General features: G+C 46.6%; 1 protein-coding gene across 2 annotated transcripts in view; it reads right to left on the minus strand.

Annotated features, from left to right (window-relative positions):
- Window positions 1-9,418: 9,418 nt before the first annotated feature.
- dapk1 (death-associated protein kinase 1) overlaps window positions 9,419-27,851 on the minus strand; it is a 65,371-nt gene continuing 46,938 nt past the window's right edge. For both annotated transcript variants that reach the window (XM_085426505.1, XM_085426506.1), the window contains 12 exons: window positions 26,237-26,335; window positions 25,945-26,142; window positions 25,596-25,793; window positions 23,274-23,372; window positions 20,281-20,358; window positions 18,200-18,416; window positions 15,755-15,940; window positions 15,480-15,677; window positions 14,977-15,115; window positions 14,450-14,570; window positions 14,149-14,337; window positions 9,419-13,799 (listed from right to left, as the gene is read on the minus strand). In XM_085426505.1, coding sequence (XP_085282631.1) covers window positions 12,504-13,799; window positions 14,149-14,337; window positions 14,450-14,570; window positions 14,977-15,115; window positions 15,480-15,677; window positions 15,755-15,940; window positions 18,200-18,416; window positions 20,281-20,358; window positions 23,274-23,372; window positions 25,596-25,793; window positions 25,945-26,142; window positions 26,237-26,335 — 3,018 coding nt within the window. In that variant the 3' untranslated portion in view covers window positions 9,419-12,503. The remainder of the gene's footprint in view (window positions 13,800-14,148; window positions 14,338-14,449; window positions 14,571-14,976; window positions 15,116-15,479; window positions 15,678-15,754; window positions 15,941-18,199; window positions 18,417-20,280; window positions 20,359-23,273; window positions 23,373-25,595; window positions 25,794-25,944; window positions 26,143-26,236; window positions 26,336-27,851) is intronic.

Raw genomic sequence — 27,851 nt, forward strand, 5'->3', positions numbered from 1 at the left:
GTTTGGGCCTGAAAAGTGACGCCAAAGCAGAAGTTGCATGTAGTTTGATAACAGTTGTTTCTCTTTCTTTGCTTTGAACCCAGCAAACGGGTGAACGCTGGTCGGAGTGTTTTGCTGCCTTTGAGCAGAGCCGGGTTTCATTTCTCCTGCTGGTTTCATCCTTATGCTGCGATACGGCTTTAGTTTCATGTTACCTACATTACTGCAGCGGGATGCTTCTGAACTGCATTTCCCCAAACTGGTTTCAGCACACTGAGTCTAAACCACACAGTTAAATACCAGCAATGCACATCAAACACAGAGTATAGAGTGCCAGCAGCAGACACATCAGCAGTGATTCATCCACATCTGCCCCTCTGTCTGTCATGCATCTGTGTGGTCACTTATAGGAAGCGGTTAAATTAGCGCAGCATCGTTCTTTACTGTACAGCAGTCTAAAAAAACACTGTGTCCTTCCTTGCATGTGTCTCTGCTGCTGAGCACAGCAGGCATATGACTGAATGTGTTGCTCAAGCCGTGGCACACATGACAGCAACTGGCCGAACGTTTTCTGTGCGGTCATCCACCCAAAGCTTCTCTCAGAGGAATCTGTCAGACACGATAACTTTATCAGCATCTGTTTCCAACAAGTTTATCGAAGAAGTGTGATTTAAATCAATCAAGCATGCTGCAGGGGAGCACACACAGTGCTGGCCTATGAATGGATTTTCCTTCATGGGTCACAAACAGCACAGTCTGAGCCATCATGTGGGTCGGACCAGCAAAGAAGCTAACTCCAAATGTTTCTGTGTCATAAGAATATTTCAGATTCATGCGTCACCCTCTTACAAAACCATGAACCATCAAAGATGTTTCCCAAATTTGGCCGGTTTGGATGAAGCAAATTTAGATTTCTACATATTTTCTCATAAACACAGATGAGCACAGTAGCAAAGTCAATGCATGGAAGTGAAACAGCTTTTACACTTTGAACTAACTGCAACGTAAGAAAGATTAAGGCAGCGAGGACCAATGAGAAATAAGATCAGAATTAAAAGACTGTGGAGTTTGGATGTGCCGCTCTGAGCACGAGAGCCTCTCAGTGTTTTTGTAATGTGCAAAAATGAAACTATGTTTAGTTCCTAAAACTAAAAAAACTCATTATGCAGAATCATTTTATTACTGGCTCATGATGGTTTTATCATTGTGTAATATTTTAATGCTGCGGATGAAGACGTACGGGTGAACTTTGTGAACTGTAAATGTTTCTGTCATCGAGGCGACACATTCCTCTGATTAGGATGTTTAATCAGCTCAAACACTCCGCCGGGTTATCAGCTGCTGCGCGTGTCTGCCGACCTCGAAACAAAGGTTAACACACGGCCAGTGATCAACACAACAGGCCCATCACTCAGTGACACTGATGATTGTCAGTGATTGTTTCTGTTCACAGTCATTCAAACGTCTGCAGTCGTCCAGGAATCGCTGGAGGTGCAAACAGCCTCATTACTCACAGAAACACTGAAGTACTCAGAAATATTTCAGCACACAAGAGTGAAGTCAAAGCAGCAAAGAGCCGAATGTAGAAATGTGAAATAAAAATCAGGCAAATTTAAATATTCCAAACTTTTAAACTATTAGAATGAGAGAAATTCATTTGCTCTCATTTATTAAAATAAAATAATGCAAAATAATAAAATAAAAATAAAATAACAAAACTGGTGATTAAATTTGATAAAGTAAAAAAAAAAAGAGCAACTCATTAACGTGAAAAAGCAGCAGTCAGATGAAAGTGTGTCCACGGCGTTACGTGAAGCGTGCACGTTACAATCAGCCACGAAGAGCAGAGGTCACATGAGTGTTTGCAAAGAGTCGTAAATGTTTGCTTTCATAACAAAAATGTATTTTTATTTATTTAATTATTCGTGTTTATGTTGCTTCACTTTTTCATTTCAGTCATAATTAATATTTCTTAAAAATATTTTCTTTTTTGTTTGGTTTTGTTCTTTGTGTTTACATTGTTTCATATAATAATAATAATAATAATAATAATGGATACTTTATTGATCCCCATGGGGAAATTACTTGTTTTTCTCTGCATTTGACCCATTCACTCAGTGAAGCAGTGGGCAGCCCACTAAGCAGGCGCCCGGGGAGCAGTGTGTAGGGACGGTACCTTGCTCAGGGGTACCTCAGGGTAGCCGTTAAGTGGATTCGAACCGCCGACCTTCCGATCATGGGGCGATATTTGTGCCAATAAGAACGTGTTACAGAATTATGATGATTTTTAACGTAGTTTCTTCCACATCACAAAAACAGGTTTCTGTTAAACAGTTCACACAGACTTTATTTTCACTGCTCATCTTAAAATGTTTTAATTTGTTCACGTGAAGCAAAAATCTTGAAGAAGCTAACTGTTCCCAGATTTGTTCATTTGGGCTTTATTTACTCGGTCTGTGAAAGAATTAGCGATGCATCGGTGTGTCACACAGGCCCGTTTGGACCACCTTCATGTTTCTGGATTGGGATCATCAGAGTCACTGACGTTTTGCATTTTTGTAGTTTGTTTCCAGTGTTTTCTTTCAGATTTACTTCCTGATGATAATCTTGATTTGAGCTTTTTGTTCATGCAAACATGAAAGACGGTCAGAGGTTCTTAGTTAGCGATGCGTCGCTGTGTCGATTGAGCACGTCTGTAAGCAGAAGGCACAGATTAGGCCTCTACATCCATGTTATGTGGTCATCATGTCTTTATCTTCTGTTTTGAAAACCCCTTAAAACGAGATTTATCGTCTGATTTTGACCAGAACAGTCGGTGAATATTTAGTGGATTAAGGAAGTGCACTGCATGTATGTAATGGAGCGTATGGAGTCAGCTGATGCTTCTCTTGTTTCCAACAAACTTCCCTTTGGCTTTGCTGACAGGAATGAAACCAGTTTGTCTATACATGAAGTCTTTACATCACATCCTCGGATGACCGACACGTTTCAGCACAGTCACATGTCACGCTGGTTTTCATCTGGTCCTGACTGCGTGGAGGTAAACAACAGTGACCATGTTTAGCTGACTTGTACAGTCAGACTCCACAGCACAGCAGCTCCTTTTCTCTTTTTATGAAGGACGTCAGACACAAAGCAACACATGAGAAAAGACGCTACAGGACAAAAAGACAAAAGACAAATCATGGAGACGGGCAAGACCGGAGGAAGTGGAAACACAGCAGATGCAGAGAGGCGCAGAGGTTTCTGGGCCTGAAGAAGTGATCAGAGTGCAGACTTTCAGTTGTGACTCAGTTTTACAAACATGTTTGGATGGTTTCTTTGTCATGTGACTGACTTGGCCATTGCACTGTCCCATCTGTTTACCTGGAGAAGCTGTTGGTTTGCTGTTTGCAGTGCGCTTTGGGTCATTATTGATTCGAGTTCTTCACAGCAAATCAGTTTTGCAACACTTGGCTGAAGCTGAGCAGAGACGTAGCTCTGTACCCCTCTATCAACACGTCATCGATAAACACCGGTGACCTGTGACCTTCGGCAGCCATGCATGGCCATATCATAACATTCCTGCACCATGTTTGACAGATAAAGCTGTAATCAGGTCATGGATTCAATGAATCTGCTTTTTCCTCGTGACCCTCACGGCCCTTATGGATGTTTGTGTTTGTGTTTTTGAGTGTAATCAGATGTTTGTCGTAAACGCTCCGTATTTTCACTCAGGAAGCGTCTTCTTACACCACCTGCCTCCTCAACAGTGATTTAGATGTTCTGAAGTTGTTTTCTGTTAACCACAGAAATAATTCTGTCGTCTTCTGTGCTCTGTCAGGTTTTTGCTGTTGATGATCCGACTCATGTATCGTTTTAAAGACTCAGATTGTTGATTTGGTCGTTCCTAAAGGTTTCTCCGTCCCTCTCACAGGTTTAGTTTGGATTTTCAGTCTCACTCAGTTGCATCAACGTCTGTTTGGACCTCTTTTTGAAAAGAAACCAAATACGAGATTAAAACCTGGAATCAGCTGAAGATCTTTTATCTGCTCATTGTGTCAAAGAACTGTTCACCAGTCGTTCAACCACTTTTTAGGCCTTGAAAATGTGAGATTATGTTTTAAAATGACCCTAATTTCTCCTTTTTTTAATGCAACGTTTTGTAAAAAACCTTTGAATTAAAGTTAAAATATCTTTGTTTGATTTCAAACCCAGTGTGCTGTTGTACAAAGTAAAACTAGAGTCCAAAAACGTGTGGGCCTAACTGTACATGAAGTGCAGTTAGAGTAACAACAGGCAGTGTTGATGTTCACTGAATTAACTTTGTATATGTATTAATGTATTCTTTGAGCATTTGCCTAATATGTTACCAGAAGCCAGATGAATAAGAATCAGAGTATTGATATTAAATGTGCCAAAGAAGCATTTTGCAGGTGCTGCCTGTACCAACCAGCACAGACCCTGTAAACAGAACCCTCGGCACACTTTCCCAAATCAAATCAAACAATCCTGCTGTTGCTCAGAATCAGGTGACAGGTTCAGAAACACGTTCAACAGCTCGACTTCTTCTCTACAACAAATATTTCTTAACAACACAGAAAGTTGGGACAGTTTCCAATCGTGAGAGTCTCTGTGGGTGAACTAATGTGACGTCCCTGCTGCTGAAGCTCCACAATGAATCCAGAGGAGTGGAAATAACTCGGTGTGGAATTTGGAGAAGAGCAGGCCTCTGTCTGCAGCCCTTATTTCACAGCAATATCCAAATCTTTCTGATCCACATTAATCCCAGAAGGTTGATTCAGTTCATCTGGACATGTTGTTTCAGTGCAGAAATATTTCATCATTCGATCAGATGACTGACTGCAGGTTTCCCTGTATGTTTGCTTAATGACCAAAACTATCACCAGTGACTAACAGCGCCCATATGGAAAAGAAATAGTAAAAACTTCTATGATTTACTCATGAAAGTGGCCAGTTTGTCATTACTTTCATATATTGTTTTAGTAAGTATCCAAAACATACAAGATTCATTTATATAATTTTTCAAGGGATCTTATATCTGTTTTCACTCTTGTGTGCTTTTCATACAAGTTTCACACAAGACAGATACAAACATTATAAGATTTATAAATATCTTTTCCATATGGGCGAGCTGTGAGACTGAAAAAGTCTCTACTGAGTGACAAAACGTTTCTCCCACTCAGAGTGATACAGGATGAACTTTCTGGAGCTACATGATCACCACCACGATGTGATCTACATTAAGTTTGTCAAGTAATCCTGCTGCAGTCATCAACATTTTCTCGGTTTTTGCCCGTGTCTTTTTCTGTAAAGCAGAAGCACTCTGTAAAACAAGGACATCTTAGCGTTCACTCACTGTAACCCTGATCAACGAAAACAGGAACAACCGCAGGTTTCTCTTCAGCCCTGCAGCCACAAAGAGTCAGAAGAATTCCTTCAACTTGCAATGACTTCACTTGTTTCTTTAGAAATAAAAACATTTTTAATTAGAGAAAAAAATTATTCACAACCATCCACATCCTACAGGAGCTTTAATAACTGCTGATATTTATAATCTTTCACTTTTCTAAAGCCCCATTCCTTAAAGACTGCTCAAAGTTGTTTCGCTATTAATTAATCCTAAAATTTACATACATCATTTTATCTTTATTATTAAAAGACTATGTAGCAGCCGTCTTACCTAATTATGGGACGATTTTTAACCTCAACAGTAGCTGAGCACATGTAGAAGCACGGTTTATTTGAAGATTTTCATTGAGGATTTAGAGTGCATCGCAGTGTAGCGCTAAGTTACAAACCATCTTCTTATGGCCTCTGGTGATGGACTCACCTTTGTGTTTATCCTGCTAGATAAACAGGGCACTGCAGTGGTTTGAATCGTATCTTACACATTACATTGTGTTCATGTAAACAGGGAGTCTTCTTCATATGTAAAAGGTTGTCATGGAGTTCCACAGGGTTCTGTGCTAGGACGAGTATTTTTTACAGTATACATGCTACATTTAGGCAATATTATTAGAACCAGAAGCAGATGACATAAGTAAAACAATTAAACTACAAAAATATATACAAAGACCCTTTTTGCATATAAGTATATGGCCAGCAGGCACCAGTATATGTATATGAAGACCGTGATGGATCTTGGAGACTTTTTACCAGGATATACAAACATATATTGTATTTTCCACACTATAAGGCGCACTTAAAATCCTTGAATTTTTCTCAAAAATTAACAGTGTGCCTTATAATCCGGTGTGCATTATGTATGAATTCTTGTTGTGCTTATTTACTTTGAACTGATTTTATGTGGTACATATATATAAATCAGTCAAAAAATGCTTTAGTATGACTTTGGTAAGCTCAGAAGCCGCGCCGCTTGATGGCTTGGAGCATTACGGCTGCTGTAGTCAGGAGCCTCGTGGAGTAATCTGGGTCTAAAACGCCGTTACTTCATATCGCAAAGTCAAACGAACACTGCGACATCACTGAGAGTTAAAAACTATCTAAATTCTTTCATCTTCAATAAAATGATCAGCGTTGCTGCTTTACCAGGTGTAACAATTAAGTTTAACATCCAGGCATCCATGAAAACAGGATTTATTACATTTAACGGAGTTAGAAGTTAGCAGGAAGTTAGCTCGCTAGCTTCCACCTAGGGTTGCCAACCGTCCCTTAAAAAACGGAATCGTCCCGTATTTAGAAACAAAAGCACACGTCCCGTATTGAGCTAATAAGGGACGCACTTTGTCCCGCAATACAGTGAGAATCAAAAGTAGTCTATAAATGTTTATGGAATTAACGCTTTGTTTGAAAGCATAATTCCCAGCCCCTCTCCTGCTTTGTGACCAATGAGCTGACAGCACACTTATGACAATTCAGATTACCGCTCATCTCATTGGTCGAGGAAAGGTCGCTTGCGGAGAAAATACCGGAAGACAACAGATGACCACAACAAGAAGCATGGCCAACAGGGAAACAAACGCCGTCACTGCGGTGCAAGTCTCGGACGACAGTACACCTAAAGCTGGGCAAACACTGTGCGATTTTTTCAGTCACGTTATTCAGCTCCTGCTCAAACTGCACGATTGACTCGCAGGGGTTAGAAGTTGGTAGGTCACGATGCAGGTCTCACACTATACCACCCGATGCTCTGATGCGACCCGAGTGCTCACACTGTGCCTCCTTAAAATGAAGGTTATAACAGAAATTCTGTCGCTCGCTCTCTCTCTGTCTTTCACTCACACAGACACACCACCACCATCAACTTTGCTAAATTGCTAATGAAAAACATTGATCAGGCAGCTGTGATTGAGCAGCAGTGTAAATCCAACTATTTTCACGGTTGTTGTGGTCGTGATAATTTTGTGATGCCACATCGAAAAGGCTCGGATGAGCTTTCCAAAGTTCTACAAGTTGTGCCTCCATCGCTTGTGTCCAGATCACACGCTGCACAGCCGTGCTGCGCCGTCTTTTTCACCGACGTTTACGTGTTTGCGCGTGAGCAGTGTGAGCGGCTCACGAGCGATTGATGATCGGGAGCTGCTCGAGGTGTTAATCGCTTCTCGTTACCCCACGTATACTACACGATGCACGATGAAGGCCAAAATCGGTCCGATCACCAAATCGGTCGCACGACTCAAAAATCGTCTCAAAATGGGCCAAAAATCGCACAGTGTGAGCCCAGCATTAGAGCAGCAATGTTTGTTCGCTCAGAGAAAGAAAAAAAGGCTGCAAAAGTACAGGGAGGAATGGGAAAAGGAAAACACCTGGCTGGAAAAGGTCACCATAACACCTATAAAGCACACTGCACTGTGTGCCGGCGCACTTTAACCATAGGCATGCTTCTAGTGGTGGGCACATGAAGAACATGAGGGGCGTGAAAGCTCGGGGAACCCTTAACCAATTTTTTGTCCACCAGGCCACGGCAGAAGCAGATATGGTATGTAAACACTGGTTTGTTTTTTAAACCCTCTGGTTAAGGTTAATATGGGCATGTGCAGTGAATATCAGCGCTATGTGGCCAGAAGTGTAATAATATAATTTATTTTGTGTAATAAACGACTGCAAGGATAGATGATTACAACAAATAGATGACTAATACATAAAAGTAATACATAGATGAATAATGATGATGAGTTATGATGCGTAATCATGGGAACAAGTGGGTTTACAAACAGGAGCAGTGATTAGCTTTAGAAAAGCTGAAATAATACCTCAGCTGAAGCCAATTGTACTAAATGCACTATATGTGCACTGTTACAAGAATATTTTTCGTTCTATTGCTTTCTATTAATTTATATAATTTTAAGTTAAGCAGGACAGAGTTCTTTTAAAGAAAGATTTACTTATGTTCTCAAAAGTTAAGCATGACAGGCTTCTGTTTAAGAAAGAGACCTGTTTTACTGTGTTAATGTTGTCATTGTGAGCTAAAAATAAATGGCTAAATGATCATTTGTTTCCCATATGGTCATATCACAAAGAATATGCATCTGCTTAAATCAAATTCAAGTCAAATGGTTAAAAAATAATTTCACACACACAAAAAAGAGCTACCACACTGGGAAGGGTGAAGACAACTGGGTTGCCCGGCCCTGGCCACGAGGTGTCCCTTATTTATTTTTCAGGGAGTTGGCAACCCTACTTCCACCTAAACATGATATAGCATGTTCTGACTGAGAGACTTCTGAAAGAATTCAAACGTACAGCTCTGCTATAAACAGCAATGACGATTGTAGGGTTACTGAAGTTTGGCTAGCTGCTATATAATGATGTGCTACATGGTGGCTAGCTACACAGCTATGTTAGCATAAACAGTGAAGCTGGAGGATGAACGCTAACACTTTTCCACTCGATAAAAGTTAACGTGAGGGTTCCCGATGGTTAGAGACAAATACAGTCACAAGGCAGGATGCTGTAAACGGACCAAACTTCAGTCAGGAGAACAACTGAGATAATCCATCCACAATACGAGGTTAGTCACTGCAACAACATGGGAATAGAGCAGCTGCCAGAGAATTCAGCATTAATGAATCGATGGTACGGATGTGGAGGAAGCAAGAACGAGTTCAGTTCAGTTGACTTATCTGTTTTGTTTCGCTTAGCGCCTTATGGTCCAAAAAAATACAGTATGTAGGTTTGCTTACTTAGAAAAAAACAGAATAATGTAAAATTGGATCTTACTAAAGCTTCTTACAGACTGCAGTGTGTAAACTTTCTTTGAACGTTGTGCCTGAAAAGTGTTCGGTCAGTGCAAACTGCAAAGATGTTTTTGGAGCTCATCTTTAAAGTAAAGTCAGGTGTGTCAGTCCTTTGATTGATACGTGTGCACACACAGACAGACAGGCTCCTGCTAATATGAGCAACCGAACTGCACATTAGAGTCACTGAACTAGCATTAATCAGCCCACCTGTACAGTCTACTACGAACACTTAAATGATGCAACCACACTGGCATTAGGTAAAGAATTTATTATAAAATGTATTACACTATAAAGTGTCAGCAGTACTAAGAACATGGCATTCCAGGACATGCTAAGGATGTAACATAAATAGCAACAGAAAGATTTGTGCAATGCGGCGATTATTCTCCAAGGAGGAAAAGTCACCCGACAGTAAAACCGAGTCGGTCCCTCCTCGTCGACAGAAACATCTCAACCTCAGCAGAAGCTTCCAGGGAGAAGACAAACTCATCATAGTGATTCTCAGTTTTTACAAAACGATCCTCTGAAACACAGAAGAGTCTCTTCCCTTTCCAAACGCCACCTCTCAGCTCGTGTACTGTACAAGGCAGAAAGAGGAATGAACGAGTGTGTTTTAGGCACACAACATTGGCAATGATTATACACAACTCCGACAACAGCTTCAATAAAAAACAGAAAACTCAAATCGCGTTTCAGATCAGTTTGGGACATTTCCTTTCCTCGTGTTCCTGCGCACATGTTGGCGTCTTTGATTCATTTTTATTGTCACTATATGTTTAGGAAAGATGTGCAGTACATTCAAAAAACAAACAGCTTAACAAAAAGCTTTGAGTATTTACATCACAGCTAACAGTTTGCTGTGTTGATTGGCGAGAAGAAAGTTTAAATCTGTGAACAGATGGTAACACTGGAGGAAGAGAAGCTGACAGCAAATACTGCACTCTGGCACGGAGCTCGTCTTTACACAGCGCGTCCTGAAAAAGTCCTTTACATCCGTCAAATGTAACTTCAGGAGTGAAACCGTCCGACGCACACGTGCGCTGAAAAACAAGCTGTTTTCTTCTTCTTCAGGTTCAGAGTGAGGGGCACAAACGTTACAAAACACCAGCTCGCACAAAGTGAAAATGCTTTTCTCTGACATTTCTGTCATCAGCAGCCTTTGGCCTTTTTCAGCTAACAATACTAACATCACGCCGCCGCTTCCCTGTGCTTGTGCTGACCGCGGCCGGGCTGCGGCTTCATGCTTCACAAAGACAAACTGAAAGAAGGCATGAAGCCACGCGCGGCCCGCCGACAACGAAGCTCAAATTTAGCTTGACAGAGGTGGCGTGGATGCCACTGTGCAAAACTCTGACCGCGGACGGCAGCTTGATTAATGATGCCCCTGCGCCGGCGATAACGCTTTAAAAACCTGATGAGGAGGCATTGAAGAGGCGCGGCGTCAGCGTCTACTGTAACCGGCTGCTCGTTTAAGAGAAGTACAAAAGTACAGAAACCAACCCAATTATAAAAAAATCACCTTTCTGATTAGAATTTAGCGTTTTAGTGAAACTTTCTATTCAAAGTACTCAGCGTGAGGGCGTCCTCAGCCCACCCTGTGATGGGTTAAACATTTGCTTTGCAGCTTGTTACACTTTAGAAAGGTCAACATCACTCAATACGACACAGTCCTTTAGAAAACCCTCCTTTTCCTGTAAAAATGGCTACGCTTCCCTTTGTGTGAATGAAAGATGATGTTTACAGAAACACTGATGTTTACAGGTCCCAAAGTTTCCCTGGAGTTTTCAGGAAAAGGAAGAAAAGGAATCGCAGATATTAAAATGCGAGTACAAAGCAGAACGTTCTGTTTCTAAGGTTTTGGCTCCGGGGTGTCTCCATGACACCACAGAGACGGGATATACCTAATATCTTAGGCACTGAAGCCCCGCCCACCTGCTATTCTGACCTACTTTTAGAGAGGGGCAGCCAATCCGAGGAAGGCTAGCTTAAAGAGAAAGGGGCAAAACCAGCTTGTTTCAGGCCGAGCGGCTGCACTAAGGCCCAGCAACAGATAAATGCGCATTAGTTTGCACTGTGGATCATGCAAAGCTGCTCTAATACACCAGACTGCTGTTACCAAGTAAGCTGCTCTGGATTGGCAAAAAAAAGTTCTCTTGAATATGCAAATAACATTTACATTGACATGGTTTGATATGATGTGCACTCATAAATCTGTTTATCTGATACAAGTCGATGCTTAACTTGAGCACAATTCTGAAGCTCCGGGGAGATCACAGCTGCACACGTGCCAGAGGTCTGAACAGCGATCTGAAAACAGCAGCTGTGATGGTGAAGGTGAGGTTTGACTTAGACTGTCTGAGTCCAGCAGACTTTAAAGTCCAACTGGAGACCAAAACTGTAATAAGACAGAGTTTATTCAAAGACCTTCACGGGAAGTTCTGGGACCTGTAAAGGTTTCAGCTGTTGGATGGAAGAATACAGAAATCTGAACTGAGGATTAGCAGGAACATCAACAAACACACCAATCAAACATGAAGGAAATGGTTCCACCCACTGCTGACACGTGTCGTCTCCACACATCTGTGTGCGTTTGCTTTTGTGAAAAGTGAAACAGCACGAGACCAGGTCTCCTTTATTTTTATACAACATGGTCTTCTTCGTGTTAGTGACAGCCGCCAGATAAATAGACGTGTTAGAAACTCATTTTACTTTTATATCAACAAGGCACAGTTCTCCAAACATCTGGAAAAGACTTCTGCTTTGTACCAATGAGACTGGCTGTGCTCTTCAGGGAGGTAGAAGGCCACCAAGGCACTCTGAAAGAAATGCTGTAAATGTATTAAACGCTAAGCTGAACGACCAAATTTCACATCAGTAAACCAGACGCGAGGAGGGAGCTGATATTAGATGTAAGCGATGGATGGAGCGAGCAACACGACACACACTCAGCCCTCGGGTTCGAGCCACACGTGCAGCTGCCATGTTTCTGACCACACGTGGAGATTAGAAAATGGCGCTGTTCCTTGGAGTGAGACTGGAGTGTGCGTGACAGCAGGAGGGACGTTAGGAAGCAGCAAACAACAAGATAGAAAGAGAAGAAAAACACAGAATTCCTCTTTGGAGCTCGGAGCGTTCGGTTCTTTCACGACATTCGTAGCGGGAGGAAAGCTCGGCTGTACAGGTGTGGAGAGCACAAACACAACATCTGGTTTGCACGGCAACAAAACGGAGCGATTAAAGTGTGAGCAGCTGGACCGGAAAGATTGCACGAGTCCGTCGTGTCAGAGCGACCTCCTGACGTCTGGCGGGGACAGCGAGCCCTCAGCGGGAAATGACGGAGCTGATGGAGTTGTACGATGTGCCGCCGTTGCAGGTTGGCGGGTAGCCGTTGGCGGCTCCTCCCAGCGCCTCCGTGTTAACCTTAAACACGGGCGACGCTTTGAGCAGGAAGTCCGCGGCGTCGCGCCGGCCGAGCTCCCTCAGCTTCGCCATCAGTACGCCGACCCTGCTGCCCGCTCGCCCGCTCCACTCCTGCAGCAGAGCCGCCGTCGGGCTGGGCTGCAGCGCGGCCTGCTGGGAGTCCGAGTCCAAGTCCAGCTCAGAGGTGCCGTTTGGAGTCCCGTTGCTGTATTTGGCCACCAATTCAGTGAGGCCCAGGTTCATGGCCAGCAGGCACCAGTCTTTCCCCATGGCGTCTGGAGGGTCCAGCATGCGGCACAGCTTCCGGCGAGCCAGCAGCGGCACGTCCGATATGTGGACGTCCGTTCCCAGAATCCCCTGCTGGTAAATTTCAGCGCAGCCGAACGCCAGGATGCTGCTGAAGCTCTCCCGATAGCCGCCCATGGTGTTGGTGAGCGAGGTCTCTCGCTGGACTTGAGCCCGGAAGAAGTCTTTGGGTTGGTAGACCATGATGGGGGCGTGGTGTTCCCGCAGCTGCTGAGGGCTCAGGTAGTATTTGGCGGTGAGCTGTCCGGGCAGCGTGGAGGCCAGCAGGTTCTCTGTTATACTGCAGAGGGTGTCCAGCAGGGTGTAGCACTTGGCCCGCTCAGAATCATGTCCACGGACCTGAATCTCCACACCCTGCCCGTGGTTGACCAGGAGGATCATGGCCTCCACTCCTGCCTGGCTCACTTTGGCGCCGTTGGTCCACAGGTGAATATCTCCATCGTTGTCGTCGGCGCCGTCCTCCTCGGGCTTCTGCTGGTGGCTCCAGCGACACAGGTTCACCTGCAGCTTGTGGAAGAGGCCGCAAGGGAAGGGAGTGAGGTGCTCGGCCGGGACGATTCGGACGCCTCCGTAGAGCAGCGACTCCTCCTCCTCCTCTTCGGTCCAGGACCGGTGGAGGCCGTTTGTCTTGATGAGTGCGGGAACATCCACCATGGTGGGGTTGGTGACGTCCCGGGCGCAGACGTCCATGGCATCCAGGATCTGCAGCAGCTCGTCCACGTCGCTCTCAGGCGCCAGGGCCTGCACCTCCTCCAGCCTGTAGCGCCCCCTGTAGTGGTGGATGGCTTTGGGCGTCTCCACGGAGAGCAGCTTGCCGAGGATGCTGCTGCAGAGCCATCGAGGCTCCAGCAGGACGACATCCTGCACCGTCTCACTCTGCATGATGTTGATCTGTGGAGGAGACGAGGGAGAAATGTGAGCGCGTGGACGTTTATCAGAAAAATTTATGTCATGAGACAAAGACAGAATACAGAAAGAAGCTAATAAATATTTAAGGAACAACATTAAATGGAACTTTTGCTTTATCTGTGAAAAACATGCAAATAAATAAATAAATAAAGTTTTGGTTCCTCATTCAGCTTCCTGAGCAGAGGCACACAAACAGAACACAGTGTTCCTGCTGCTGTTCTCACAGATGAAAACCATCTGGTTTGGTTTATTCAGGAGCCTGCAGTGCCCCCTGCTGGCACTCAGGAGTAAAACACCGACTCCTTTTGCCTGCTCCTGGTCAAACACTCACCTCTCCCATGCTGTGGAGCTGCAGGGCCAGCGTGCGCAGGTGATCCTGGCTCACCAGCGGGTTGATGTGCTCCTGCACGTCACTGACAAACTGCTGCCACGACATCAGCTGGTTGGGTCCGCTGAGCTTCCTCCAGGTCGGCAGAACGGCCAGCAGACGCTCCGACAGCAGCGTCATCGGACTGCACCTCTGCAGAGACGGAGAAGGAAGCGGCGACAATAAACGACCACGCTACGTTTGTTCAGGTATGAGGACATTTAGAAACAAGAGGACACGGGGAGTGAGAGTCTGCAGAGCTCACGGAGACGACGCTGGCTCGAAGCTCCTGCAGGTGACTCCTCAGCAGCTTCATGTCTTTAGAGTTTGAGGCTCCAGCGTCCATCACAAACAGTTTGTCACTGATCTGCAGGTCGTTCCCAAACCTGGACCGAAAACCAAAAACACCAAACTTTGTAACAAATCACTGAAATCTGTGTGATTAATACGTCTAATTTATTCTCTGCAGGGATTCTTTGAGGTCGCATCGACTGTCTTGACAAAAAGCCGCTTGCTTTTTTACTCATCAACATAATCTCCACTGACTGACGGCACTTTAACTTTTTCAAACATAAACATCAAAGCAACATTAAAAGATTCTCAAGCTCTCCTCACTCTAGATCTGGTTTTACAAAACATTAGCTCTGCTGTGTTAGCAGTGAAACTGCTGAATTTGCTATCTGCTGTCTGATCAGTAAGGCTGAGACGTACGCTCGCTGTGACCGGATCATGTGACTGACGTGATTTAAGCTGGCACCGCTCGGTGCAGTATGGAGAGGAGGTGCTCTTCACCTGTTCCTGACTTCCTTGAGCAGCGCCCTCTCTTTGTCGTAGCTGAACTCTCCGGAGAACGCTCTGGGAACGTCGGCGAGGTCGGCGTGCGTCGCCACCAGGACGACCGCGAGAGGCTGCTGGATCCGACCACCGAAAGCTGAAGAAAAGTTAAGATTGTGAACCGTCACAGTAGACAGCTTATCATGATCAGGTTGTGTTGAGGTTGTGTAACTGTCTGGCTGCTGCAACAGCAAATGTAGTTCCCACAGCCTCGCACGAAACTGTTTAAATGAAGCTTCAAAAAGGCCAAACTCGTGGCGAAGTATCAGTGAAAACTCATATTTTTCTCCAATTACTCAGGAAACAAAGACTTTCAAACCTGCCGACTCTCTATCGTTGCAGCTTCTACTTCCTGTCTGCAGATCTGCTCCTAACCTCAAACATATTGATGTTTTTAAGAAAAAGATTAAAGTCGACCATCCACCGACCGCACGAAGGCAGTAGATGGTTGGTCTGCTTACAGATGCTTTCCTGCGGCAGGGTGAGGGCCTTCAGCAGGTTCAGCCAGTAGGTGATGTGGCCCAGCTGGGTCTCGTACGGCTCCTCCAGGCTGAACAGGACCACGTGGATCGCTGTGACATCGTTGGCCGCAAAATAATCGTAGGTGCAGTAGTAGACCGGGTTTCCAGAAAACTCCCACACGCTGAAATCTCCCACGCCTACAGAGAGGGAGCCGAGTGAGCTTTGCTTGAATTTCACACACAGGTTTAACCGCGGGGATCCTCGCGGCTCTCACCGTGGATGTTGGCGTGCTGGATGTCGATGGCCTTGGTGGCCTGTTCGTCAGCCGCAGACAGAGCGCTGTGCACGGGGGAGAAGACCTCCAGCACGCCTTTGGTCAGGCTGGGCTCAAACATCATGCTGCGACTCCTCACGCTCACGTTCTCACAGCCGGGGTACAGGTTGGAAATGCTCACCGACACTGAACACAGACATGGAGGAGAAACCATGACAACCACCGGGACTACTTTCAGTTAATGCAGAATTTTTACTGATTTTTATTTAGCAGGGACACACACGAGAAGCAGAGAACCTGCAGCACTATATTGCTGTTAGATCAGGGAATAAATCCTGACTTTTGGCTCCACAGTTTGAGCGGTGATGGTGTTTAAAGACACAGCGGCTGGTTTCTGCTCTCAGAGGTTGTTGTTCTGATCTCTGCTGTACTTCAGCGCGCGATCGACTGTGACTAACGCTCAAAGTATTTCAGATTAAGTGCAGATGTCTCTCTCTGCTGCAGCAAACACATCTGCATCATCTTTACCAAATAACCGCCGCTTGCAAACACAGGGGGGCGCCATTTCACTGCTAATGAATCCACTCTGCAGGGACAGTTTGGATTTTCGGGACCACACCTACAGCTTGTTTTTGAGGTCTTAATCACAGTAAAATTACATCCTGGTCTTTGGGTGATCACAGACATCAGTGTGACATCATCGCTGGTGTAAAGAGCTGGAGGAGAGAAGATGTTTGAGACGGACGAGTGAGCGTCTGCGCGGATAAATCGGGGAAAACGCCAGACGCACGATGGTTGTTCACAGCACAGCGAAGGACAAGTCAGAAACTCAGGCACATCTGGACACACATCCACAAAACAGATGTTTATTTCATCCGAATGTTTTCATTTCTGATGGGATTTTATACTTCAATAAAGAGATTGTAAAGTATTAGTGGCTGCAAATCTTTTAATTCCAGTCGTTGAGAGGCCAAAACCTTTGTTAGATGTGCATTTTGTGAAAAACCCGTGTGTGTGTGTGTGTGTGTGTGTGTGTGTGTGTGTGTGTGTCTCGTTTTCCTCTCTGCACTAACATAAAAGCTGCCTCCGCCGTTTCACAGTCGGCTGTCACGGCTTCAGTTTGAACATGCAAGCGTCTGCTCGGCACTGCAGACGACGATGATGAAGACTTTATCCTCCACCAACTGGCAACTGCAGAAAACAATGAACCCATCTCATCTTCTCTCATCCTAAACGTGAGGAAAATGTTCTCACGTCCTGGTTTTTGTGATCGGTGTAAAATGAGTGAAATCCTTAAAGCCAACAGGTTCCGCTCATTTTCTCGACGTGGAGAGAAAAAGCTGTTTTCATGCCGTTTAACGTCGGGCGGTTCAGAGTTCAGTGAAGCGAAGCTGCTCATATCTTCTCTCGCTAACAGGCCTAAAAAGAGCGCTCCTTTTACCGAGGAGCACCTTTCACGACGAGGCCTCTCGTTAATGGAGCTCCGCGACATTTCAAAGTTCGCTACAAATAAGGAAATAAAAGAATATATCAGCGCACGCCGAGGCTGAAAGCCACAAAATCAATATGCAGCGTTCAGCGGTCTCGGGAGGCGACGCTAAAATATCGACACTTGTGTTTCTTTGTCTTTGGCTGGATTCACGTCACGTATCGCTGCAGAAACAACAAACGGTCGATACGGACCAGCGCTGACTCTTTGAGACGCCGGCAGGCTCACAGACGGAGGAGTCGGCTAACGCACCTGACCGTTATCAGCCCGGGCGTCACGTAATGGCTGCAAGCGGCGCATAACAGAGCAGCTAAAGGGGAGAGGAGGGCAGGCAGGCAAGACACTGAACACGTCGTCACTGCACTTTCCTGAAAACCACGAACACCTCACAGACCTCTGGATACCCGAGCCTCAGAGCAGCACCTGAACGGTTTCCCTCAGCAGACAGTTGTTCCATTTGTGCTCATCTATCATTTACTCCAGAGGACATAACGAGGAGAACTGATCAGCTTTTATCAATTTCACCCTGTGAGATTCAAACTGCATCTCAGTACGAGACTGTGAGGGCTCATGTTCATGCTCACATCAGAGCAGCAACAACAGCTGCGTCTACAACGTGGATAAAACAAGACATTTAATAAAATGACTCACGCTGAAGTTTTCTGAGACAGATGTGCCAGGGAGACGCCTCCTCTGATTAACTGCACTCCTCACAAATAAACAAAGGAGTCTCTGTGTGTCTTTCTTTGCTTATCCCAACCAACATTCGCATGTGTAGCCGAAGGGTGATTGGAGGGGGTGGAGCCTTTCAGAGCTGTCACCAGGTGACACACACCTGTCTGTACCTGCACAAACTCAGGATCTTCTTGCTGTGAGGGGGCGGTGCTAACCGCTGCGGCAGTGAAAGCATTAATGCTGAGCTGGTGACGACGCGACTCCACCTGTCTGTCACCTACCGGGAGGTTTGGAGTTGACGGGCGAGTTGGGGTGCCGGGCCGCGTTGGTCATGCGCGTCCTCCTCCTCCTGAAGAAGCTGCGCAGGATGCCGCACTTCAGAGACTCCAGCAGCGTGCTCTTCCCGGCTCCCGAGTGTCCGAAGAGCTTGAGTTTGATCCGGGGCTGGACCGTCTGAGTGGGCCGCAGCTGCTGGATGTAGCTCAGCTTGTGGTTGTCCTGACCCAAAAACACACCACAGAAGAAGACATCGACAGCTCAGGTCACAGACACCTGTACACGACTCCCACAAGGCCCCAAAAATCACATGACACATTTCAACTAATCAGATTTTGTGCTGCTGCACATTATGTCAGCTTCAAACTGCAGAAAAGCTTATTTAAAAATACACATCAGCGTATTGTGTTGAAGAGATATCAGCTGATGTGGAACCAGAGCTGGGCTGTACTTTAGCTCAACGCCACAGGCAGCAGTGTCAGCTCCATCCAACAAATTCAGTTCATTCAGTGTTATTTACACAGCACCAAATCACAACAAGAGTCGCCTCAAGGTGCTTTATATTGTAAGGTCGACCCTACAATAATACAGAGAAAACCCAACAATCATATGACCCCCTATGAGCAGCACTTTGGCGACAGTGGGAAGGAAAAACTCCCTTTGAACAGGAAGAAACCTCCGACAGAACCAGGCTCAGGGAGGGGCGGGGCCATCTGCTGTGATTGGTTGGGGAGAGAGAATCAAAATCACTAAATCGAGCTAAATGTCACCACTTAGCTCTGCGGTGACATCGCAGCTGCAGGTGAAACTCTGCCCCCTGGTGGTGACAGAGAAAAGTTTCATGCACAGGTTAGCTATCTCACAGCTGAGCAGGTGAACCATAAACTGAGGATGTGAGCTCCGCCTGCAGGCGTCTGTCTACCATTCATTGGACAGAGTGGTTAAAAACAACGCAGGAAGCTTAAATGCTTTTATTTTGGTGGATGAACAGGAGAGTTCCTGTGACTCAAACAAAACGTTCCATATCTTATGTGTCTATAAATACTTCAGTTATAAAACATTTAAATGTGACAGCATTGAAACGCCGTGGCTGTGAGCGGCGTTACAGGAGACGCTTTCTTCCAAACATCATCGATTCTTCGGGCTACGAGGACGGTTTTTAAAACTGCTCTTAATGTTCTTGTAAAAATGAAACAGTGACTCAGCCGCAGGAAACATTTACAACAAAAGCCAGCTGCTTGCTCACGCCGCCGTAGATCTGACAGCTCGATGGAGCCGTTTAAGACGTTTCTCTAACCATCCAATGAGTCACGCATCAGAAGTGGCCCCAAACGCTGCGAGCAGATACGTGGGATGTGAACGCGCTCCTAATCCCACCTGGGTTATGCTAACGTGTCAAAAAATAATTCATTTCCAATTTCAAAACGTGTGATTCACAGAATCCGGCTTTAAAACGAACGAGTTCTCGTTTCAAGCCGCCGGGTTTCTCCCCCTCTTGGTTCTCGACAAGTCGGCCTTTTCAAACGTGCCAAAGTGTCTGAGATTAGCCCAGCATGTGCAGACGGCGGCTGTTTTCACAGCTGCTGCTTCATGTTTTCACCGATTCTCAGCAGGTTTTCTAGAAAAAAAGAGACGTCGGCATCACGTAGCTTTAGACGAGGAGTCTGAGCGTGTCCTGGTAGCTGTGACCGGGAACACCGGACGCACACACGCCGCTGTGGAGGGTGAAGCTGATCGTCATGGAGATGAAAGGTTTGGCTTTCACCGAGTGTTCGTCCTTTCACGTGTCGAGCAAACTGCGCCCCAAAGTCTAAAAACGGCGGATCGCTAAAATCTAACACCTCCCGTCTTCCCGAGACGTCTCTCTCCACACCTCTGCACCGAAATAGACCAAGTGTGACGACTGTGAAGCCCGACTGTGCCTCATCACCCCCACCATCATCATCATCTGCACTTCCTAAACCGCGTTCACAGCATCACATCATTTTTTTTTATAGCCTCATTCTTCAAACAAGCTCAGCTGACACAACTTGGTTGAACACATCAGTCCAACTCGAGCCTTTTGAGCCTTCTTCTTCCTCTTTACCTTTTTAAGCTTTCCCAGCAGTGACACGACGTGCTCGTGATGTTCGGCCGAAGCCAAATCCTCCGCCGTCTTTCCATCCTGCAGGAGGAAAACAAAAAAAGTCAGGTCTTTAGTAAACATCACATCTCCTCTGGCTCCTCCTCAGCTCCACTGAGGACATTCGTTTTCTGGAGTTTATATAATGAAAAAGGAGCTCGAGCACAAAAAAGAGCTTCCTGTTAAACCAGTTCAGCAGACGCTGCTTTTACTTTAACTGAGTGTTTCCCCCAAACTTACATCACGTGTTCAACCAGTTTAGATCAGAACCAGCAGATTAGATACACAAATCATTTATATTTGTATATTTATTTACTTGTTCATCATAACAGGAAATTCAGCAGATATTTTGTTTTGATCGATGCTGACGTCTGCTGTTAGTGATTTATTAGTCAGCTGCTTTCATTTAATGAATGTTCTCCAAAAACGTCGACATTTACATAAATCAGATCGATGCGCCTGAAGTGACCTTTGTTTGTTATGACAGTTATTCCTCATCACGCAGCGTCGTCTCTCAGCTGATGTCAGTGGATTAATTACAGCTGCACACACACACACACACGCACGCACGCACGCACACACACACGCACACGCGCACACACACACGCGCACACACGCACACACGCACGCACGCACACGCGCGCACACACACACGCACGCGCACACACAGGTTACTTTCCCTCTCCGCTCCAGCGCTCCGACACAAACGCCACATTCCTGACAGCGTTCATGTATCTGTCACTGTCCGGCTTGGCTGACGCTCCGCTGGGAAAACCTGCACGGACGCCTGAAACGCCCACAGAGCGCCGCCGCCTCCTCCCAAACAGCTCGTCGTGACGATCGGACTTCGACATCGTCGACCTCCCGAGCCGACTGGATTGGGTAAATGAAGTCTGAGCATTTAGACGCGTGGACGCTCTCGCTGTGCTCGCCTCACACAGATGGCTGAGTGTCACGATTATTACTACTGATGCCTGGCAGTGACAGATGAACGGCTGGCGTTATGTGAGGAATATTAGATCATCCACAGTATTTCCAGCCCAGACTAAATATCTGCTGAAACGGAAGCTCGGGAACGACGAGTAACGGTGAAATCGCAGAGGCTGGAATGATTTGGAAGAATATTTCAGCCTCCACAGAAAAACCAGGCAGAGATCACAGAGGCACCGTTGTCCTCCCTGACACTGAATTATACATCCCAGTGTGCGCTCCAGATGAAACATGCACAGCACATCAGCTGCCATACAATATTAACATCCCGGGAAGGCAGAGAGGGAAAAAGCTCAGCGCGGATCGTCTGCTGCTGGAACCAGATCAATTCAATGGAATGAAAGAAAGAACATAATGCATCAGGATCGAGCAGAATTAGATTTGAGGCTCTGAGACGAGTTTCAATGACGGACAAAAACACGTTACTTCTGATATCGGCGGAGAACGCTGGAAACATCTGGAAATCATATCTGAACAGGCTGAAAACATCTGCACAATAACAACTGAGGTCATGTTGTGAGCTCTGGCAGGAGAAGCAGGGAGGCGCCCGTGATGGAGGCTGACGCGCCGACCCTGACGCGCTGAAGGTCTCTTTCGGTCTTTGGCTGCTTCTTCGCTCACTGTGAGTCCAGTTCTTGTACCGAACATTTGACACGAGTGTTTTTGTTTGTTAGAGACTTCAAACGATCAACATTAACATTCACATAAATGAAATTTTAGCTCGTGACATAACTCTTTCAATTACGTTTGATTTATAAAATCACGATAACAGTTCTTCATAAAACCACTTGGATCCTGGACGCGGCTCGGATGAAGTCATCTCCTGGCCTTCGGCGTGGAGAAGCATCAGCTCAGAGCGCTGAGCTTTGAACGAGAAATAAAAATCCTTTCGGATCTAAAACGATTGGACATGAACTCCCACTTATCCGTAAAGTCAAACCCACTCAGGGCTGAATGTGGAACCGTTTGATCCCGAGCGCTTGGATAAAAGCTCTCAGCCCGCGGCTGCTGAAGCCTTTAACGCCTCACCTGCCGCAGACTCGGCACAAACGTCTCTGTGCAGTCACCAAATCCACGCTTGGATTCACTCGTCTTAAATATCTCATCTGCACAACAACGAAGCCGTTTCTCCTGCTCGCTTTCTTCTGCCTTGTGCAGCAAACACAGTGACAAACAGGAGTCTTGCTGCACAATCTCCTGAACAAAGCTAAGCGCTCGTAACGACCCCACAGACGTAAACTACAGGAAACGTCTTTGGAAATTTAACAGTCTTGAAGTTGTGCTCACAGTTTTTTACTTCTTGGACTTTCAAAGAGAAATTTTAAAGCCCCCAAACATGTTAATAACTAATGTTTAAAATCCTCAGCAGACTTTTCATTTGATTTAATGGTGCAGCTCTCAAACTGCCAGCTGGGATTTAAATATTCTAATAAGAGTTTAAGAGCTCAAAGCGAGAGACTGTGAGGGAAGTGGATGGGACACTGCAAGGAAGCTCATCAGGGTTCAAGAGGTCGAAAGAACTTCAGTAACATGAAGAAAGAAGAAACAAGGAGAAGGTTTCGCCTTGAAAACCTCTGAGAGGATGAGATTATTAAAAAACAAACAGGTGGTGCAGCTGAGCCGGGCGGAGACGAGGGCGGAGGTAAGGGAACGATGCCAGAAGAATTTCCCAGTTTTACTGAGGATTCATGAGCGGCGCCTTCGTCTGCAGCCCCAGCAGAAAATGAACAATCGCCACGCAAACAATATCTGAACAAGCACGGGAGCGACGTTTCAATTTACATACTATATGAGGCGTGTCGGCGTGGACCACGCCCCCACCATACTCGAGTCACAGATCGCAGCAGCTTCACGTGTGAACACGTCCTACAGACCAAAGGGCTGCACTGGGTTTGTCAGAGTCTCATCACGATGATGACGAGGTGCTGCTGCACCCGCCCGAGCGGTAAAACAGAGAGGTGCCTTACGTTGGTGACAGCGTCGATGTTCGCTCCGGCCAGGCAGAGATGGCGGACGACCTCGAGGCTCCCGTTGTTCGCCGCCAGGTGGAGCGGAGTTCTGCCGGACTGTGACGCACAGAGGAGAGAGGAAGCAGCACACGTCAGCGCCGGACACGGTGAAAGTCACGCACACAATCATTCATGTTCGCTTTGACACTTACAGGTTATTCTTAATAACTGAGGCTGCTGAGCAGAAATGCTCGAATAAGGATTCCTGAAAACGCCAAAACCTTCTGAGCGTGCTCAGTTTAAATGTTGAGGCAGAAGCTTTTTAAGAAGCTCACATTCAGTTCTTTTCAATAAATCAATAAATAATCTTTGCGTGATGTCATACAGAGCAGATATCTGATGGTTTTCTCAGGTACACATCTCTCTATGAGAAGCCCCACCCACTTCCTGTTAATGAGGAGCAGCCAATCAGAAGAAAGCTGGCAAAAATAAAACGTTGCTCTCTTTAAGCTGCCGTCACTGTAACACAAATGTGGAGGAAAAAGAGTGACACAAACACTGAAATCAACATTTATCACATTTTCTAAACAAACACTGAACGGCGTTTCCCCCTCTTGCCTCGCGCTAACTCGGCCTAATTAAGCGCACGGTCGTGCTTCGGCGGGCTGATCGGCTGCTCGCTGTTCCCGCTGCGGTCGCTCGGCCTGAAGAATAAAACTGCTGATTAGAGCAGGAACACAGTGCCCTGAAAACAACGCTAATTACTGTAAACACCATATAATTGCCATCAATTTCATACCACAATATCTCATAAATCCAGAGCAGTTCGATGTTGATGTTACAGTAAAAGCTTTGGGATTTAATCAGAGCTCAGTGACGGAGGTGTTTCAATCCATTCTCCTTTGCAGCAGTTTGGAAGAACATCCACCCTGTTTTTGTGATGCTGCAAACTGAGCTGGAGACGGTTTCAATCCCACCCTCTTATTTCTCTGCTCGGTGTCTGCAGCTGACAGCAAAGACCGACCCAGAGTCAGCAGCCTGTGATTCGCTGCTTCACACGAGCTTAAAAGAAACGAGCTCCAGCTGAGAATAATGCATGAACCACGACGTCTCTGGCAGCGCCGTCTGCTCCCGATGCACATCGCCTCCCTGTGCGACGCTGAAAACACGTTTCTGCAGAAAAAGCCGAGAAAAGCTTCCCCGTCGCAGAATCTATTTAAATGTATGGTGTCAAAATAGAAAGTAGAATCAGAAACATGCGGGAGGCGAGAGGACGGGAGCTTCAGAGGTGTGTGAGGAGGGCAGGAGATATCAGAAGAAAGACGATTTTAAAATATGTCAGCAGAAAACAGCCCATACCTCTGTAAACATTACACTGCGTTATATTCTACTTCCTGTGTTTTTATCAATGCTCCACCTGCGATTAGGCCTCATTTAGCTCCGCTGCAAAACAACGATCTAAAACACTCATTTAAACTCGTCTTATTTTTCTTCAGCTACATTTGCTCTCAGGTCAAACTATTCTAACTCCTTTACCTATGAGAGAGTTTCCTCTCATTGGCCGTTCCTCACAAACCGAACAGCAGGTGGGCGGAGCTCTGTGCTCACACAAGTGAGGCGACCATATTAGTCTGTGAGAGCAGGGATTACTGGCACAGACACCTCATCATCTGAAACTGTGGTCAATGTGGAGCAGGTCTGACTCACAGCTGAGCTGATGGGGTTCGATTTAAAGGAGTCTTCTTCGTGAGGAAGATTACTTCATGGATCTCACTTCCTGCAGAGCGTCAAGCTGAGTGTGGTTCGGTTAGCTGTCGTTTACTTCTGCTCTTCTTGTGCTTCTAAGACTCCTGTGACAGTAATGCAAAACGCTCTGCAGCCCATCTGCAGCACGATCCGCAGGGTGAAGGCTGCAGCGCCGAGGCTGCTAGCTCAATCACTCAGGTGCTGTTGGTCACGCAGAGCGTGTTTTATAAGACAGAGACACGTTCGGCCTGACTCATCAAGGTGCTGTAACACATCACATAACACCGGCATCGCTGAGCTGGCGCTGAAGTAGATGTGCTTGAAGATTATGTAAGAGGAGAGTAAAAACAGAAAGCGTATTCATGTTAACGGCATCGGGACGAAAAATAAAAACCCCACACATTAACATCAGTGTCTGAATGTGAGGGAGGGGGCGGAGCGCAGAGTTAGGAGGAGGTCCTTCACCTCCACCTTCACTCTCAGGAGGACAGCTGTGTCTGAAAACTATGTGATACCACCAGTCCTCTCAGCGCGGCCTGGGAACGCCTCAGGGAGCGTATCCGGGCCGTCTGGGGGGGAAGTGCTTGCACTCACCTTGTTGGGGAGGTCGAGGCTGGCCTTAGCATTGCAGATCGCCATGACGACGGGCAGGTTTCCATCCTTGCAGGCGATGTGGAGCGGCGTGTTTCCGTGGCGGTCCTGCTGATCCACTTGGCAGCGGTGTCTGAGGAGGCAGCGGACCACCTCCACCTGACAGCGACGCACAGCCAGGTGGAGAGCTGTGTGGCCTTCCTGGAGACACAAACACAGACGGGTCAGTGTCTGTGACCTGCACAGGTGGTGAGACCTGTGTGCTGTGAGACCTGTTAGTCAACCCTCGCACAAAAACACGTAAAAGTAAAAGTAAAATGTGCCAAAATAAATCAGGCTGAGCTCTGGTCACCTTGTCGGTGGTTTCCAGCTCGGCTCCGTGCTCCACCAGGCACTCCACGATGTCCACGAAGCCGCGGGCAGAGGCCGTCAGCAGCGGGCTCTCCCCCTCGCGGTTCTTGGCGTCCACGTGGCAGCCCGCCTGGCACAGAGCTCGGGCTACCGGAGAGTAGCCGTGCCAGGCAGCGCAGTGCAGCGGCGTCTCCTGCTCCTGCAGACAGAAACGTGGAACGCAAAGATAAAACCCCGCGGCCTTCGAACAACCCCTCGGTTCTTATTCCGATGCCGTCGCTGCACTCGCTCACCCTGTCCGTCAGGTCCGGGTTGGCTCGGATGCTGCACAGGTAGCTCACCACATCCACGTTGCCATAGCGAGCAGCCACGTGTAGCGCCGTCTCGCCGGACTGGAGGTGACCAACAGCCAATATGTTAATAACAAAGCAGCAGATTAAACTAGCAGTAAGCTAGAAACGATCAAATTGTGTCATAAAAGTCAAACAAAAGAACAAAAGAAGCGACTGTGTGTCTGTCGCTCACACCCACCTGACTGACACACGTGACGTCTAACACGTCTGTGACACGTCGGACGGTTCAGATAAAAACGGTTCCTATGAAATCTCAGAGTAAAAGTATAAACGCAGTGACAGAGACGAAGCTTTGCTGGTGTCCGGAGGATTCCCTGGAGAACCTTCCTTTCAGCTTCGGGAAGTGAAATGTTTATTATTCCAGGCGCTGGTTGATTGCACGAGCTGCTAGACGGTGATGAGAGATGATTGACACGCGTGCAAATTTTCTCTTGCATGACAAAAACAATGTGTGAAAGACTGGAGGAGACGACACGCGGCACAGCCTCTGTTTCCATCTTCACCCGAGAGCAGCGAGCGAAAGAACAGGGCCGAGGATACAAGCAGCGGGAAAGAGCTTCCTCAGAGGGCGGTCCTCCATCACCCATCAGAGGAGCAGGTGGAGGTAGCAGGGGGCCTCTGTGATCCTGACACCATAAGTGGGAATGCTGTCTCCAGTTTAGATTCTGTAGTTTGGTCAAACATCCCAGATTTTCCGTATAGTAGCCAAAACCTCCAGTAGATGTTAACAGGGAGCAGCGGACTCACCTCCCTGCTTCTTGAAACACAACACAGAGCCAAATGTTTGCACTGCATGCACAGACCGTGCACAGACCATGCATACCAAGCGTGGACGCTGTGGATGTTGACTCTGACTAGAACTCTGACTCCGCTTCTGTTTTCGTTAAAAACTGACCCACGAGTTTCAGACTTGGGGCTGGCAGTCAGCGTAAACGCTCGTTAGCGAGACGACGTGTTTACTTGTTTCTTAGAGACTGAGTCACTCTGGAAAAAAGGAAAAACCCTCAAAGAGCGGTTTAATTTGGCGAATTACATAAAAACCCGCCGCAGATTCACCTTGTTATGATAAACCTGAAAGGTCCTTTGGCTTCTCTGTTCTCACAAAGCAATTATCTAGTTCCACACAAACGCCTCGGCTTGTGATTTGGGGTTTATTGTGTAATAAAGAAAGATGAAACTTTAACGACGCCTGGACGGGAGCTGGAGAGTAATCAGCAGAGCGCGTGCAGCGCAGATTAGGCTCCGCCTCAGCGTTCGCAGACAGGAAAGGACACCTCGTGAAGATCGGAGAGACGGGAAAACGCTTCTGGGATTTTGGACGCCCAGGCAAGGCACGCCGAGGCTGCACTAGCATCGAAAGCACACAAACACACACACACACACACACACAGACGCACCAATCCCATCTCTCCCTGCAAGGCCTGTTTCCATAGCAACAGCAAATAAGCTGATAAAATGCCAGAGTAACTGGTTTTCTCCACAGGTGTGGAAATGTGAGAGTGTGAATGTGTAAAGCTGTGTGTGTGTGTGTGTGTGTGTGTGTGTGTGTGTGTGT

Source organism: Rhamphochromis longiceps, linkage group LG12 (genome assembly GCF_057381845.1).
Source record: "Rhamphochromis longiceps isolate RC_006_pf linkage group LG12, R_longiceps_female_GT1.1, whole genome shotgun sequence".
NCBI classification, from domain to species: Eukaryota; Metazoa; Chordata; class Actinopteri; order Cichliformes; family Cichlidae; genus Rhamphochromis; species Rhamphochromis longiceps.